Raw genomic sequence first — 18,815 nt, 5'->3', positions numbered from 1 at the left:
AGAAAAAATGTTCCCCAACGGGGTACTTAGCTTTTAGATGACTTCGGTAACTGAAAACACAGGAGCTGACCGACCGGCACTTGCGAACTGCTTCTGCTTCGGGCACTGCGCGGCAAGAAAGACTGAAGAAGATGACGTCGGCTGATGCCTTTATACTCCAGCCGCTCTGACGTCGGGGAGGAGGCGACATCGGCAGACGTCGGACCCAGACTTTGGAATCTTTGGAATCTGGCCGACCGAAGGGCTGCCTGAGGCAGGACAACCCATATGTCAGGACTGCAGTTGCATTCTTGAAGGACATCAACAGCAATGTGGAATAAAGATGCCCAGACAGGTCCAATAGTAGCAGGAGCAATGGGTCTTATAAAAAAGAATCTACAATCATATTTCGATATGCTATATGTAACCCTGTACAAATTGCAGGAGTCATTACTGGGCACATTGCGGGTGCTGTGAAAAGCACTTCTGGCTAAAAAAGACTGAAACAATAAAAATTCCATGAACTTTAATCATACTTGGGAATGGGGTCCACTCCCATCATAGTGTTAGAAACCCAAAAGACTTGGAGAAATTAAAAAAGGCCAGATAGAAGGGAGTAGTAGGATAAGGAGCTGAGGAAGAATGAAAATAGACAACACAGATGCATCGCTATGGTGAGTGCATAACTTCTGTATCTGATGCTGTCATTTTCATTCATTCCTCAACTGATGGGAGAGAATCCCCAGCTAGATGAATCGTTGGTAGTCCTTATGGAAGGATATTCTGGAATACAGCAGGAACCAGATGTTGCTCAAGTTCTAGTTATGTCTAATTTGTAATGAGCAATAAAGGTATGAGGATTGGACCAAGTGGCAGCTGGGAAAATGTCATCTATGGAAGCTCTTGACCAGAACGATGATAAAGTGGCTACAGATCTCTTGGAGTGTAGTTTTGGGAACCTAGGCAAAGCTAAACCTCTTTCTTTGTAAACAAAGGATATACAAATCAGTTAGACATTTGGCTGCAGTCCATTTAGAAACTGTTCTACCTGATCTGTTATGAAATCTTGTGCTCTGTGTAAATAAAACCTCAGCTGCCAATGTACGTTCAGAAATGCAACATATAGTCACGTTTTTAAAAATTAATGAAGAACATAGGTAAATTAATAACTTGATTTACATAGAGTCCGGAAGCCACTTCAGATAAAAAGGATGGGTTTGTGCATAACGAGACCTTATCTTTATGAAAGATGAAGTATGGAGGTCTAGCAGAGAGGGCTTGCAGTTCATATATTCATCTAGTGGAGGTTACAGCAACCAGAAAAATTGTTCTCCAGGGAAAAAAAAAATTAAGGCCAATTTTAACAGAAGGCTCAGTGGGAGATTGGTAAGAGCCTGCAAGATAATAGTCAAATCCCAAGGGACTGTAGGATCTTAAACTCTCTCCTGAGTGAAAATATGAAATGGTCGCGAGCTTAATTTATTTTATTTCTTGGCATTTGATTACCAGGAAAGCCCACTTTCCGTGGAGGCCTGGGGAGAAAAGCTCTAAGTTATACATAAAACAGACACATTTATTTAAAATGACACTTTACAAGATTCACCCAAATAAAGTTCCATGAAAATTATACAAAAAAAAAAAATTAATAGATGCATAAAGATCATAAATACAAGTGAATAGGTCTAGTATTTACAAAAATGAAGTATTGGTTTGAGCACCATCCATCATGCATTAAACAAATACAAGAAATACATGGACTATGAAGTAAATACAGGCTGAACGTTAGTGACAAATTGTACTATAAAAAATATGTAGAAGTAGAATGCAAGTTACAGCAAGGCTAAGTAAAAGGTGCTTAGTGGTCTAGGACAGGTGAGAGGATTGTAATTAGCAGTAAGTTTTGAGTAGAAATTAGACAGCAGATAAGATACATTAGCAGGGACTAGAGATGGAATGACCAAGTTTACTGGGCATATTAAGTAATGGCAGAGGAGGAAATTGAGCAGTTACATATCCAGTTGGTGAGGAAGTGGTTATGAAAAGCAGTTTTAAAGTTGCTAGGATTATGTTGAAGGTGGATGGATGTAGGCAGGGTATTCCACTTTTGGCTATGGTCCACGAGTATGATAACTGTCCTGCTGGTGATCTGGGTTTATGGACTTGAAGCTGCTGCTGTTCAGATCCCAGCAGCCTAGTGGGGTTACAGGGGGTGAGTAGTGAGCTAAGTGCAGGGCAGTCTTATGGTTTATAAATAAGTTTGAGTAATTGTGAGCTGGAGGAATAACAAGTAATGGGGAAGTTCGGGCCAATGTAACTTTTTTAGTGTAGCACAGTGGTTAGTTGAGTGGCAGGTGTTTATAACGAATTTAGCAATCTTGTAGCATAGTTCTAATTTTGATTGCAGGGAAGACTGCAGATTGGTTAACAATTGTGCGCTGTATGTTAAATAAGGAAAACGGTATGCTTGTGCTAGAGTTAGTTTAGATGGGAGGGAGAGGAACTTACTGTGTCTACAGAGCAGGCCTAGCTTCTGGTGAGTCTTAGATGTACTATTTTTAATATGCCATCAGATTTGATGTTTTCATCAATTATTACATCTAGCAATTCGGTGTGGGCCACCAACTCAATTTTTGTAGAGTTGAGTGAGTAAATGTTGAGGTCAAGTTTGTTTATAAGGTATTGTCTCTTGGGTGTGAGAATCATGAGTTTAGTTTTTTGGGGGTTAAGAGAAAGATAATTAATGTGAAGCAATCTCCACAGAGGAAAAAGCTGCCTGGGTATTTTGCTGAAGTATTTTTGCACTGGGTGCAGAGCAGACTACGGCAGAGTCGTCTGTGTACTAGACAAGGGAGCCCTGTGGGATACCAAGTGGAAATTATAAATAAAAATATTAAATAGAGGGCTTAAGATAGAACTTTCGGGGATGCTTGTGGGGTTGAAAAGATAAGGGGAAATGGAATCGTGCCATTTAACAGTGTGCTCTCTGTTGGACAGAGAGCTTTGAAATCAATTGAGTGCCTGGGGAGATAATCCTATATTTGACAGCTGAGATGAGAGATGGTGTCAAATACTTTTGACAGATCTAAGAAAAGGTGCCCCGAATCCCTAGCTTTGTTGACTATGTCTAGAAACAAAATCAGTGCAGTGGATATCCTGTCACCTGGTCGGAAGCCATGCTGTGTTCAGGAGAGGATCTTGTTCTTAAGGAGATAGCCTAAGAATTTTTTTTTCACACATTTTTCAAGGATTTTAGAGATGGGGGAAGAGTATAGCGACAGGACGAAAGTTGGAGATGTTAGTTGAAGGGCCAACTTTGTGAAGAGGAAGGATGACTGCTTTTTTCCAAGGACAAGGGACACAGGATTCTGGAATTGATCAGAATAGTAATGGGGTAGTTGAACTTTGATAATAGAGTAACTCACCCTATTGTTTAAGATGAAGGCCAAAAAGTCAAGAACTGCCGAGACTGAGGCAGAGTAAGGATTCAAATTTCTTGGATGGGCCCAGAAAGAAAATCTTTTGCATTTACTCTTGTAAATTTTCCTACTGGAAGGCTTCTGAGAGGACAACAGAATCCGTCGAACCAGGGAAGAAACCTTGGCCATCTAGCAATCACTAGAATTAGAGAAACCATGCAGTTAACTTGAGGTTGTCGAGGTCTGGACTTTGCATCCCTGTCTAGTGAGAGAGGAGGTCTGGACATGTGTCCATATCCAGAGAGGATAAACAAGATGAGGGCAGAGGAAGGGAAAACAGACCTGATGAGGGCAAAAGGGTGCAAGGAGGAGGACTTCTCTTCAGTTGTTATGCTTTCTGTAGAAATTTGAGAATTAGTGGTAATGAGGGTTAAGCATAGAGGAGACTGGTGGGCCAGTTGTGGACTCCCCCTACAGATGGACAAGGGCAAAGAACCTGCTGCACTTGTGATGGGAGATGGAAAAAGATTGCAGCAAAGTTGACTCACTTAAGAAAAATCTTTTTCGCCACTGTTTGACAGACCACTCGTGAAGCATCAAAATGGACCTTCTTTTTCTGTCTGTGAGCATGTTATGTGTATTATCAAAAGAAAGTGACCATAAGACTGCCCACTGCTACACCGTTACGTCTCTTGACAACACAAGATCTGGAACCCCTCTGTTTGTTGACATACCAGACTATGCCATGTTGTCTGTATGTATTGCAATCATCACTGAAGTTAGAACATTTTAAAGAGCCTATAATGCTAGTAGGACAGTTCTCATCTCCAGGACAGTAATGTGCAAATTTGCCTCCTCCAAGGACTACACACCTTTCCCAAGAACCCCCCCCCCCCCACAACTACATCTGGGAGGCATCCATGGCGAGTGTTCTCTCTCAGCCAGTAACCACAAACAGATTACCTTGAGAAATGTCTTCTGACTGAAGCCACCAAATAAGATATTATTGGTAAACTTTGGAAATCTTGACTGGATTGCTTAGAAGGTATTGAAGTACAGACCACTGTAATGAGAGAGTTCACTGAAGGACATGCATATGGTACCTGGCTAACAGGACTAGAGTTGTCGCTGCTGCAACTGATCCTAAGACTTGGAGGAACTAGTCTTGCTGTCTGATGGGAAAGGGGGAAAAAACAGTCATGACCTGAGAGTACAAACCCCATCACAGGAAGTGAAGCTATCTGGTTGGCTGTTTCTAGACAGGTGCCTACAAACTCCAGAGTCTGAGAAGAGGTAAGCTGTGACTTAGTGTAATTGACTGTGCTGCCCAAATGATGACATAACTGGAGCAAGTAATCCCTCACTTGAATCAATTAATGTCTGGATGGGGCAGTGAGGAGCCAGTCTAGATATGGAAACCCTCAGTATCCCAGCAGTCTCAGGAGAGCCACTACCACCGCCATGCATCTGAACACCTTGGCTGGCTGTGGGTGAGACCAAAGGGCAGTGCTGTGAAATGGTAATGGCCAGCTCCCAGCCGGAAGTGCAGGTAACTTCTGGAGCACCTGTTCATTTTGATATGACAGCACACATCTTGAAGAATTATCAAGCACATCCCAGTCATCCTTTCGTAGAAGAGGTAAAATGGACTGAACAGTGACCATCCAGAGCTTTGATTTTACATACTGGTTGAGTCTACTGAGATCCAGAACTGGTCTCAAGTCCCCAGTCTTTGGCACTAAAAAGAATCCAGAGTAAGTTCTGGATCATTGTTGGGCTGCTGGGACTTTTTGGATGACTTTTTTCTAGCAGGTGTTCTATTTCCAAGGCTACAGCTTCCCTCTGATTGGGAGAAGAATCAGGGATATTTTTCATTTTTATTGGAAGAATTTGAAAAATTGGTGTGAAATAACCTCTGGACATGATCTTTTGCACCCAAGTGTCTTTTGTGATGGATGCTCAGGCTTCTGGGAGCAGAGATAAGTGCCCCCCAACTGCCCCCAGAGTGCAGCAATCAGGTAAACCTTCAGGAGCTCTGGTAAGGCCTGTCAGAGAAGATATCGCTAAACCCCTGGTCTGTGGGCCACCTCTACTTCAAGGGCGGTGTGTTCCATTACAGTTCACCCGTCTACCCTGGGAAGAACCATTTCCTCGTGATTCCTGGAAAGCTCGAGATTTGTGGAACCACATCTTTCTAGTACCTCACTGATTCCTGGAGAAGGATCTCTGAGGAGTAGAAAAATGAATCCCATTGGCAGACAGATCTTTCCATCTTGCTCAACTCTGGAGTGTTTAACTTTGGGGCTGAATAAAGATGATTCATCAAAGGAAGCACTGATAAATGAAGAGTTGAAGGGCTCTGCAATCACAAAAGGGCATCTGGGCATGTCTCCTAACAACTATACCTGAACCCACAGCCCTAGAGGTACCCTGAGCCAGTGAGAGATTAACCTCACAGATGCACCGGAGATGGACTGTAGGATGGCCAGTTATAAAGAAGCTTTCTTCTGATCCTCCAAAGACATGAACCCTAAAGAGATTTGGAAAGTGCCTTGATCAAATCTTTTTTCAGCCTGGTGAAAAGTGTCAAGTAGTTCAGCAACTGAAGGACAAAGACCACGGAGGTACAAATGCACTTGCCAAATCTATACAATGCCCTTGACTCTCTATTAAGAGGGGGGACAGATGAGCTCTTCTGCAAGCTCTCCCTTAGTGGCTACCACTACCACCATGGCATCTATAGGGCATTCCTTGATGCAGTTAGCCCTATCTTTATGAGGAACTAGAAATCTGTCGGGTGTCATAGGGCTAGGTTCTGTTTCAGGTTCCTTCCATGCTCAACATGAGATAACATCAATTAACTCATCAATAAACGGACCACCCAAGCTGTAGCCAGTCCAGACCCAAAAGCCTCCAGAAACACTGACTCCTAATAGGTAGGGATACTGGAGGAACAGACACTTCTCTGTTTAAGTTCTAGTATCTCTCCAAAAAAAGACATAAATCAAGTGGAGATCTGAGTGACCCTTCCCCTTCATTAAAGTCTGTGTCTTCAGTGGCAGCAGATCCAGACGGGAATCTAAGTGACTCCTTTTGCACATTCTCTTCCTAGGGACCTCATCAGTGGAATAATCTGGTGAAGTATCAGAAGGTGGGGAGTCTTGTATGAGGACTGGCTGAAGGCTTGTATGGTGTGGCTATCCTGGTGGAGTAGGTATGACAGGATCACTGCTCAGAATCAGCGGAGGAACAGTAGGATCTGAAGAGGGCAAATAAGTCCCTTCTCTGAGTAAAGAAAAAGCCCTCTCCACAACCTCAAAGAAAAAAGGTCCAGGAAAAACAGTAGTCGCTTGCACAAGCACCAAAGCCACCATCACCAACCTCTGTAACCCTATGTATTCCTGCCTTGAGGAGGGGGCCAGTGCTATGCTCTCCATCACCGAATCAGAGTTAAGAACAGCTCCAACAGTCTGAGTCTATCCCATTTCACAGTTTATTGAAAATCATCTTCAAACCAGATAGATATTCCACTATAGTACATGAAGCAAGCTAATTATGCTCCAGCTTGTCTCTCTGCCAATTTGGAGCATAATTAGCGTACATGAGAAAGCTAATTATGTTCCAGATTGGCAGAAATACAAGCCAGTTATATAGTGCTGCAGCACAAGATCCAATCATAACAGCATTCAAATGCACATAAACTATGTTATGCACCTTTTAAAGCAGTTATGATGTTTGCACTCTGCAGCACACAGACTAGCCACCACAAAACAGCAAAATGCTTTTACAGTTTTGAAAGATATAATCCACTTTAACATACTTTTTTGTAAATATTTTTGAGAAGTACAGAGGTAAAGTGACCAACAGCTTTTAAAACTCATGCCTGTCTAGGCAAATCTGGTGGCACAAGAGAAAATAGCTCTAACTAGAAGTCAGGCAACCAGAGTTCAATTAATGGATCTGGCAGGAGGAGAATGAACATGCCTTCCACCCCCCAAGATGGGCAAGGCAATCTAGGACACAGCCTCCTTTTTCTGGAGGAAGGGCATTGCACATGTGCACCCAAGGGGACACGTTTGTCTCGCCAAGCTATCTCATGATGGTAGCATTCATAGTAACTTGATGGAAATGCATACTTGTAAGCCGAAAGTATGGATGCACATGGTGACACAAGTAGCATGTCCCTCCAAACAAGGGTGGGATTAGGTCAAACAGAAAAATTCTCAGGCAACACAAAGATTGCATTTCTAAATTAAATCAAGCTTTTACAGAAGTAAACGTGTTGAGTCAATATTTTGTTTTTCTTTCGGCTTTTACCGGTTAGGGGTCACCACAGCGGAACTCCGGTCTGCTAATAACTGGCAGTCGATTTTTCTGGTGCCGAGGTGCCAGCCAGATGCCCAACCTTCAACGAAGGCACACCCATTCACGCATGTCTTTTGAACACCACTCGACCGCGGGGAGGACATGCAGACTCCACACAGAAGGCGGTCCAGCCGAGAATTGAATGGGAGAACCTCTTGCTGTCAGGCGACAATGCTACCGCTGCAGCACTGTGGCTTTGTTGAGTCAATATAAAAAGTTTAATATTTTAAAACATTTTCAGACCAATTTTCAAACTTAAATGACACCGCTTCAATAGTTCACTAAAATTCAATAACTCACAGCTAGTCTAATTTACATAGAGTGTAGAGGCCTTCCTTACACATCTCTCTAGCCTTACTTTACAGTAGCTTCCTTCGGAACCACCCCTTGCCTCTCTAGTGCCACAGCCCCACCTTGGTCAGTCTCTTCTCTCCAAGTTTGTGAGGTTCCTGCCTTGGACAAGTGTTTGCCTGGGTACTAGGCTCCTAACCTGTGTACCTCTCAGGGACAGGACCCAGACAGAATTTATAGGTGAAGTGAAAGGACTCAATATTCTGGGCGCTTTCAGATGTTAAGCTAAAATAATACCAGACCGCATCAATCTTGCTTTAAAATGAAAACAGACCTCTTCGTACCAAACCTCTTAAATCTTAAAAATCCCTAGTCACATCAAACCAGTCCTGTGCATCACTTATAGTGCAGAAAACTGAAGCAGTACAGAAAAAACAAACATTTCCATTCCAGGCTGTCTACAGAAAGACGTGAAAGTTTAACATCTTGCCTTCAATTAAATTACTTCTATTATGATTGCATTGGTATCATATACTTTAGCCAGCCATCAATTAAAACATTCTTTAGAAAAATGTGTTAAATGATGACAGCTTCTACAATGCACTTGAGATGAACTAGGCTATCTTAGCCTCATCATATTACATCTTGATTTCTGCAAATACTTCTAAAAATCGGTACAGCGAAATATGAAGGTATGACAGTGACCCATATGAAATAACCACACACAATAAATGCTTTACCTGCTATGATGCCATCCATTTGCTCCAAGGCAGCTGCCAACATGTCACTCGCATCAGTCATCATGGTCTTCTATTGAGGGTTACTGCAAAACAGGAGAAAACTGTTTAGTTAACATTTAGGAGGAAAGGCATAACAGTTGCAAGATTATGGCCATCATCACCACCTCCAACACACAGGAAAGGCATAACAGTTACAAGATTATGGCTATCATCACCACCTCCAACACACAGCTCAAGACACCATAACACTATTCCATTATGTGGGCTTATAAAAAAATACCGAAGCACAAGCAATAATGGTAAAAGAAATGCAAGAAGCGTTTCAACTTCCTGCCTAACAAAAATAGCTGCTTGTTACACATATTTTAATTCTATGAAGTTCCATTTTAATATGCATATTTTAAAAATGTCAATATTCCTTCCTGACAAGGCCTGAAAGTGCCTCTATAATTAACCTCTTACACAATTATCTCAAAATGAATCTCTGTGGATGGGGGAATGCACAATATCAGAACTGAATTTTCACGTCTTTTTCTCAAGTTGCACAAAAAAAATGCAATTAAAAAATAACCCATTACAGAAATTGTAATGGGTAGTAACATGGCATTAAAATGTTAAGCTTCTTTACAGTAAATAAAAGAAATTTTAAGTAATTGTGCAAACAAACCACTAGCTTGTATGTTCACAGACAAGTACTAGGCTAGCTGCCCTTGCAGGCCATTTTAAGCTTAGCCATTTTCTCTTTTTAAAGCTGAAATAACGTACTCCATTTGATCATAGATTGGCCTTCTCATCCCATGGTCGATAATTACATATTACACCTAAAGAAAATAACTGAGACCATGCCATAGATAACTTGATGGGACCCATGCATAGGCTAAAGCATTTAGGTGCTGCCTCTGTCCATTAGTAGTAAAGGGGGCAGTCCTGGAGGTAAATCTTTCGTTTCCCCATCCATAGATCCAAGTTGCACTTGAAAATGGAGAGGGATGAATTTTGTTCCACAACAATCGGATCTTCGGTGAAATATACCTGTCTCTCCAAACAGTTATGTTGATGTTGCAGAAGCAGTTTAGATCCCTAGACCAAGTATTTGAGGCCATGATGTGCAGTAAAGCCATCAGTAGTGGGTTGGAGGATGCCTTGTATGGCAGACAGGTCAACACTTAGCAGTCTATATGATACAGAGTATAGTGACATGGCTTTGAATCTGTCCATGTAGGATATATTCAGGCAGCGTATCCTTTTAGCAAGGTACATCTGTGGGCATTCCAGTTGTTGCATGTCTCTTTTGACAGACACATGCCAAAGCGGGCATTATATGCACTGCTTGGACTAATGAGGGCAGAGTAAAGGGGGACAATGACATCCCTAGATGTAGACACAATCCCTTTGTTTATAAACTGTGCAATAAAGGACTTTCTTGCAACAATAAAAAACACGTTTGTGAAAAGGTAGGTCACTGTCCACAAATTCCTATATCCCAAACAACTGGATCAAATCTTAGGGGCGTATTATCAATGAGAAGATTTCCCACAGCATATATTAATGCATTTTTCAGCATTTAGTTTTAGACCATGATTTTCACAGCCATTTGAGACCAACCATGCGGGATGGCTAAGTTATTGGATTCAATGACTGCTTCTAGCCTGCAGACATCTGCAAACTTAGTCAACGAGAGCCCTTTTGCACTGGCTTTTACTTCAGAGAAGTAGATGACAAACAGGACAGGTCCCAGCACAGAACCCTGGGGGACTCCACTGGTGCCTAGTCTCTTAGTGGAGCTAACTTCCCTATTTGGATCATCTGCATCCTATCACTGACCAAGCTGGCAATTCAGAGGGTAACATAAGGGTTTACTTCAAGTTTATTCATTTTTTTCTACTATGCCGGGGATGGGGGGGGCTGTGTCAAAGACTTTGGCCAAGTAGAGGTATGCTGTGTGCACTATTTTGCCTTCATCCATTGTTTTAGTAAACTTTAAAAAAAAAAAAAAAAACAACCAGGCTGAGTAAGGTAACCTATCCTTGACTAAACCAAACTGAGATGGGTCCAGTGTCTGGAGGCTCCCCATGCCCTGAATGAAATTCCCCAAGTCTTACCATTGCTCTGCATACCAGATTGATCAGACGTATGGGTCAGTAACTGCCTGGGTCTGTGGAAGGTCCTCCCTTATCAGGGGAATGACTTTAGCTGTTGTCCATTTACTTGGTACAAAACCTGTATTGAGTCTGAGACTGCACAGTGCTAGGGGTGTGGCTAAATCATGCTTCATGCTATTTAAGATGAGCCAGTGATTTTGTCAGGACCCACTTATGCAGTATTTCTAGCTTTTGATAGCGCTTTTAGGACTTGGTCTTGTGTGATAGCTGGAGGTGAGCTACTTTCAGGTATACCTGGAGTGACATGGAGGTGACACAGGGGTAAAGTGAGACCCAAATTTAATCGGCCACTAGTTAGCTATATCTTCAGCCTCCATGTAGAGAACATTGTTCACAATCAGTTCAGCACATTGCTGCATTGTGCTCAAGAGATTATGAGCATAACTAAAAAATGCCTTTGTGATGGTCTGTGGCTTGGGTAACAATTTTAGCCTCAAACTTGACTTTGGTGGATTTTTATTAAGTTCCTGAGCTGTTTGTTTATTTCAGTGACAAGGGCTCTAACATTCTGGGAAATACTCTCTACTTATTATAAAGCTTGAGGATATTATGGCTCCACTAGTCATGTTTTTTTTTTTTTGGGGGGGGGGGGTGCCCTGCACTTCTTCCTATGGGTTACAGCTACACCTATGCCGTCTATATGCTGGTATAGTGTGGTGGTGTACATTTCCGTATATTCAGTGGCGTGAACTAGGTTTGCTGGAGAATTAAAGCTTGCTAATGTATCATTTAGGAATACATAGTTTGTCAAAGAAATTTGTAAAGGTACCTTGGGTGAGAAAGATCTCTGGTTTCTGTTTTATTTCAAATGACACTGCTTTATGGTCAGACCTAACGTGATGAAGATATGCAAGATGCTCCTATATTAGTAAGGACATCATCCAATATGTTACTCCCCCAGTGAGTACTACCAACACAAATGCCCTAGAACAACTGGTCAAAGTCCAGGAATCTTGGTGCTTGTGCACTAGTGGTGTAGGTTTCCCAGTTTATAGTTGGACAGTTTAGACCACCTAGGGAAATAGTAATGAGTTTAACACAAAGTGATACTAATTCCAATAGACAGTGTTTGTGGCTTTCTTTTGTCATAGAAGCATCCTGATATATGGTTATTTCCCTCAATTTGGATACAAAACACAGGTGCCCTCCATGTACTTTTCCAGGAACTACATTTCATTCCATCTATAAAACTCAAAGAGCTATTCTGTTTTTGGTATTGCCTTTTGGGATGAAATGTCACGTGAAAGAATCTTCCAAATAAAGGTAGATAGCCAAAGTAGAATAAATTGTTACAGCCTACAAAGTCTTGCCATAGTCAAATACTTGGACATTATCTATTGACAAAAACACATTTACAAAATGCAGGTAAACCATTCTTAACCAAGGTTAATTTGCCCAACAGCTGAAAGTTTTTGGAGTGAGCTATTCAGATGCCCAGATAGACAGTTATTCCAGTAAAAAGAAAGTAACAAGACAGTCAGTTAAGGTTCCACTAACAATAACGTACTATCCAGAACTGGACAATTCAATAAAAAATCATTTCTAACATTCAGCAAGGATAAAAACTGACATTTTTCCAAGGATTCCCAGTATTTATTATTAAATTATGTAGCATACGGCTTCTACTAATAGTAAGCAACCATGAGAATAACAATTCAAAATGGTACAAATCATGCCAGTACTCACAGTGCAAACTATACCTTCTGACCACTAGCATTGCCAGCAGCATTTCTCAAAATAGTATTTTTCATGGTAATTTACATAATGCGTACTCCAATAAAAAATGTGGTCTCCTTTGTCAAGTGAAAAGATTTAGAAACAGGACACACAAAGAAAATATCAACATTTGACAAATTAGAAGCATTTCCTACTATGCAGTTTAACCAGTACTTAAATGACAACAGTTATATACAAGATAGTGACTAAACTGAAGTTATTACAAACTAAGCAGTGATACCATAAATTCACAGCAACAGGCAATATATTTTAAATTCTTCTACTACTGTGTAATAGTATACAATGCAATATAATGCAAACCAATGTCACTCCTTGTATGCTAAACAAAAGGATAAAAACTTAAATGACTGCTTAAAGCCAGTGAGCACTCTACACCTATTTAACCCCCACCCCCACCTCACCCCCAATTAAGAAGTTGCAAAGCTGCAGTCAAAAAGCAAAAGAACATTTATCAGAAGAATCAGGATGGGTGTCTGGAACCTCCAACAGCCTCAAAGTGGAGGGGTTCAGGGCACAAGCAAGCAAAGACAAGTTATGAAGCTCCTGAAGATAAAGGGAATCCAGATTATAAAGGGCCAAATTCAGAAGAACCAAAGAAGTGATACGGAACTATACTGGTAAGCACCACAGGCTCCAAGAGTGTTGCAATGGTCGACTTGAGTTTGAAGCTCCTGGTACAAGTAGATTTAGTGTTCCGGTCAACAGGAACCAAGGCACATAACACTACCCACAGACAATGGAAATATTTACGCAAGACTTGATTATGCCATGGGTAGAGGAAGATGAAGCTCAACTAATAGCGGATATAGAACTACGCAAGATAAAAACAGTAACATCTAAAATCAACGTGCAGGGAACTCTCCAAGAAAAGATGGCATTCCTGTGAAGTTTGGATGTTAGGCAGAGGAAAGTGAAAGATCAGGAAGATTTTAACAGTATTATAAAAGAAAGGGATGCACCAGCATCTTCAAATAAAGCAGTTGTGGATATATTATCCAAAGAGGGTAAAGACCCAGACATAACTTCATATAGAGCTACTACAATTGTAAACAAAGATTATAAAGTGCTTGTGTCTATATTAGCTAAAAGTATGGCAAATGTATTATGAAAACTAACATGGATCAATGTGGTTTTGTTGAGGGGATGCAAACATTTGACAACTTAATAGAACAGGTTCACATTAGCAGATATTTTGTACTAGACAAATCCAAAAAATTAACAGCTCAGTGTCACAAACAAGACAGTTTCAAGTCTTGGGGATATAAAAATTAAAGATTAAAGAAATTCTACAGCCACAATTATGTACCTAAACACTAACTGACTCAGCAATACCGATACTTATAGGTACACAAGACAAAATATTTAGGTGCATGGATTAAAAAGTCTTGTTACAGCAACTAAGGATATGGGGTTTAGAGAAGGCAAGTTGCTTCGAATAGTCTTAGAGAAAAAGATTTACAGATAGAACACTTCTTAAGATTATGTTTGGGTCCTAAACAAAAACATGTACTTATTTTAGACTGTTCGCTGGGAATGTCCAGCTGGACAAAGCCCCTTTTCAGCTGAATCCCAAGGAAAAAAGCTCCACATTGTATATATTTGAATAAGCAGTCAAAAATGTCAATACTCAGGATTACATAAGTACAGATTTGTAAGAAAACCTACCAGAACAGATGTTTGAATGCTCACTGCGGCGGCAGCTTTAGTTATATGGGTGTATCCTACCAGAGATATTACAGCCAGCTTCCAAGTTACAGGGCACCTTCCACACACCCAAAAGTTAACTTGAGATGAAATGTCAAAAAAGAATAGAGGAGGCGGAGGTTGGGGTGCCAAGCTCTTCAGATAGCTTATGTTTATAATGTTTCCTATAATCAGTAATGCATTGTGCCATGATACTATTGTTTGCACTTTCACAGTGTGTAAATCTGCTGTTAAAACTATTTCTGTATATTTGCTTGTGTTATTTTTTTCTTTCCTCAAATTGAGCATTTTTGGAATTTTTTTGTAAGTTCTAAGTATTTTTGGAAATTGTATGCACGTTTCTGTTTTTAACCTGGAGCTTTTCTCCCCGGGCTCCACTGAAAATGGGCTTACTCTGGCCCAGTGGACTTTCCCAGTAATCAAATGTCAATAAATAAATAAACAAATGTTTGCAATTCTCATGCATTTCTGGAGCTTTTCTTCTCGGGCCTCTGCTGAAAATGGGCCTGCATGCCCAGGTTGGACTTTTACAGTCAGCAAATGTGAAATATAAAAGGAGCTAGGAAGTAGATATTGTTTTGTTGCAAGAAACCTGCATTACAAAAAAAAAACATAAAAAGATAAGAAGTTTCAGCCTTGGCAAAGGATGCATACAAGGGGGAAGGAAGGCAATGCTGATAACTAGCAGAACAAAGGGGATTAAAATGGAATACACAGTCAGTGGTGGATATGGAGATTTCTCAGTCTGAATAGAAATAATAAAGGGTAGGAAAATAACACGGGTAGTTGTGCATGTATCCCTGTGGGCAAGGATACCTGTGGTAAAGGGCATTCTTTTAAAAAATAAAACAAAAGCAGGAAGGTTGGCTGGTGGCAGCAGGAGACAAATAGGATACTGGATAGGCAGGAGCTGAGAGAAAGAAGGTAGAAGACTGCACAACATATTTGCTGGTAACCACTGGACTTCTACATGTCTGGTCAATAAATAGTGATGGGTTTAGTGACACAGTTGTATGCTCTACAGTATTAAGTGAAGAACCTGGTCTAAGATTAACAAGATCTGCACTTCCTTTGAGCATGAACAAGAAGGTACAATTCGAGACAGTTCTTTACTCAGATTCATGCCTCACGTGCAATTAGAGGAGGAGTTACGAGAAAGAAGACTGGTAAACGAGCACTGGAAATTTCCAATGAGCTGGCTGAATGAGAACTTTATCAAGTTGCTAAAAGGGGTGGTACAAGGAAGGATATTAGAGTTTACCTACAAAAGGTTTTAAATGCGATGATGTAAAATGGGGCATACAAAGCAGCATCATATGGACGTTAGCATAAGTATTCTACTAATGAAGCCAACACAGGAATGGAGAAATGAGAGAGTCTGCCGATGGGGATAACTGCGATTAGTAGACAGAGAATAGGCAAGAGATTACTGGAATTTACTGGAGAAAACTGGCAAAGGAACCAAGGCAGTGGAAGCAAATAATTAGAGGGGGAAAGGTAATAGAATGCAAAAAGGCCAAGAACACACCTGGACTGCAGGCTACAGATGGTCTTGCCAAGGACTGAAAGTACAGGCAAAGTGAAAGGAATAGGGGGAATCATAAGTGAAAGATCAGCACTGGCAGACTTTTTAGTAGAATCTAGAACAGAAGCTGCTGTTAAGAGGGTTTAATTAGTAGGGCATATAAAATACCCTAAGGTTACAAGAATCACAGGAGGTCAGAAAGGATTGGGAAGAGAGATTGGATAAGCACTTCACAAAAGAATTAAAGGGAGGATAGATACATGGCTCCCAAATATACAACACCGTCTACAAGATTTAGAATTTTTGCTTGGAAGTGTTTGCATTGGTATTTTTATACTTCAAGGGAGATGCAAAAAAATGTCCTCCCGTAGACTGGAGGTGTGACAGGGAAGAAAGATGCAATAGGGAACATACTTTTTGAGAGTGCAATGAGTTGGAAGACTTGAAAAATTCCCTGCAGACCACTCTTTCAGAAATACAGGGTGAGCAAATTGAGCTTGACACAGAAATCAGAATTGCCTAAATATGTTAAGGCCCTGCAGAGTTTAATTTTAATGGCTGCAAGAAAAAGCAATTACTAGAAAATGGAAATCAAAGTCTAAATCAACCACACTAGAAGTGGTGAATATACTAACAGATAAAATAACTAGAAGTGGGAGCTGTAGAAAAAGGCAGGGGCAAATAAAATAGAAAGAATTTGGAATTGTGACTACAATACATGCAGAATAACGTTTTGGATGAATGAGGTTTAAGGAAAGGCAGGAATTGAATGAGGTATGCAATGGTCAATTGACAACTACACTACAGAAGATGTGATGTACAATATTAAGAAATGAAAATGTCAATATGGTTTGCAGCAGAGAGAAAATGGAGTACAAGCAGAAAGTAGAGAAATTTCTGCAGGAGATAAACATACCAATGGTATATGCAGAGACAGCAGACATGAAGAATGACAAATTGGAATTAGAAATAGCATACATTGAAAGAAGAGGAATAAAACTCTGGGAAGAGATGGACTGTTAATAGAGATATGACAGCTAGAAAAAGCTGGATGGAGCTTGGAAAGTGTTACTTAATGAGACTGGCAGAACAGCAACGTCTCAAATCAAGAAAGCAAAGAATGACCGCTATAATAAAATGGGAACTCTATGGGAAACTCATCTTACAGGCCAATAATACTGAATTATGACAAACTTTCATGCGTACCACTGCAAAATGCTTGAACAGACTATTACCAACACTTGGTTGGCTCAGATCAGTGCGTGCTTACAGAAGAATATATGAGAATATAAGGACTTTACTTATACAAGCCACACACATGAATAGGAGAGTGACCCTCCTGTTTGATAAAGAGAAAGCCAAAGACCGTGTGGAATAGGGGATTTCTATTTCAATTAAGAAAGCAGGGATTACCATCTGAAGTAGTGGAGATGTTGCAGTGGTTACACTGGGGGGGGGGTACTGGCACTGCTCAAGTTAAGATTCTGGGTAGATTATGGGCTCTGCAAGAGAAATTACTAGGAGAACTAGGCAGGGCTGCCCCCTTGTCTGCCCTACTCGAGTTACACTTGGAACCTTTAACAGCAAAGACAAAGCAGTTAAGAATAAGGGGGTACATATTGGGAATATGTATACTAAGATAGCTCTTCATGTGTTGATGTGATCATCATGTTCAGTGACACAAAGACCAGAACTACTGCACTTATTAAAGAATTTTGTGGACATTCAGGATGCAAAATTAATGATGATGAAACAGACAACAGTTCTAAACCTGGGAGATCAAGAAAGAATAAAGTGTAAAATAGCACTGGTGGAAAGACAATAAAATCAAATATCTGGGAATTTGGCTAAGAAGTTTATTTTGAATTTGTTAACGAAGTCATACCTCTCAACCTGTTAGCACATGAAATCTGTACAAAGATAAAAATAGTAGGGGGCAGTGGCCCCAAAAAAGGGACACATTTTAAATATTGCCCTTATAAACTTAGAAATTCGCTAGAATAATATCTGATTTATCGTCCATTTTCTGAAGGATATAAAGTCTGAAAATGAAACGCCTGTCATTGTTCAATTCTCACTGACTTACCAGAAAAACACAATTTTTAGAAAGAGCATAACAATGAGTCAAAACTCTATACATTCTGTGATAATCTGGACAGCTGAGAGGTATGCCCGAGGTAGAGAACTGATCCCATTGGACCCATTTCAGTCTCAGCCCTGGGATACACAAGTACGTATAAAGACATCCAATGCCCATTTGTACAAAAAAGTACTGCTGCAAAGGGGGAGGTATTCTTAAGAAAAGGAGCTTACTAAACGTAACTATTTTTTTGCCAAGGACAGCTTAGCGAGACCTCTTATGGTAATCCCGTAATGAAAAGTCAGTTACTTCCTATTGTGGCGATCCAAGCCATTAACATGTCCCATATTCCCATGCTGGTACAACATCCATTTCACCACACAAGGTCTGAAGATACTATATATGCTTTACTGAATACTACTAGCTGCTGGCATCGCAGCTGTGTTTACCACATTAAAATCCGTTACTATTACACACGGTCAAAAGCATTAATAAAGTAGCACCTGCTCCTGACGCCTGCCTAACTGTGCCATGCTGAAAGTTCCAGTATTTTTTGATAATGGAAAATAACAGCTGCATTATCATACTTGCTAGTTTGAACATCAGTGGATATGTTGTATAAATTAGTTGCCGTGCATGTGAGACAAAGTCTAATGAGCACTGGTAATTTGAAGTACTACCAAGTAACTTCATGCCATACACGAAAAAGACACTGCATACTGAAATCATACGACAGCTGTACTTGAGAGTTCATAAATTCAAATCAGTGGGTGCACATAAACAGGTCATTTGTACATTACGACATTATACAACTCA

At 40.5% G+C, this 18,815-nt stretch overlaps 1 protein-coding gene across 1 annotated transcript in view; it reads right to left on the bottom strand.

Annotated features, from left to right (window-relative positions):
* The window catches only part of PPFIBP1 (PPFIA binding protein 1), a 2,404,664-nt gene that overhangs the window by 2,179,826 nt on the left and 206,023 nt on the right, over positions 1 to 18,815 (bottom strand). The window contains exon 2 of the mRNA XM_044082713.1: positions 8,792 to 8,874. Coding sequence (XP_043938648.1) covers positions 8,792 to 8,855 — 64 coding nt within the window. The 5' untranslated portion in view covers positions 8,856 to 8,874. The remainder of the gene's footprint in view (positions 1 to 8,791; positions 8,875 to 18,815) is intronic.

This window comes from Protopterus annectens, chromosome 9.part0 (genome assembly GCF_019279795.1).
Source record: "Protopterus annectens isolate FY-2018-M chromosome 9.part0, PAN1.0, whole genome shotgun sequence".
Taxonomy (NCBI): domain Eukaryota; kingdom Metazoa; phylum Chordata; order Ceratodontiformes; family Protopteridae; genus Protopterus; species Protopterus annectens.
The sequence above is the reverse complement of the archived record's forward strand: the minus strand, read 5'-3'. Positions and strand labels throughout refer to the sequence as shown.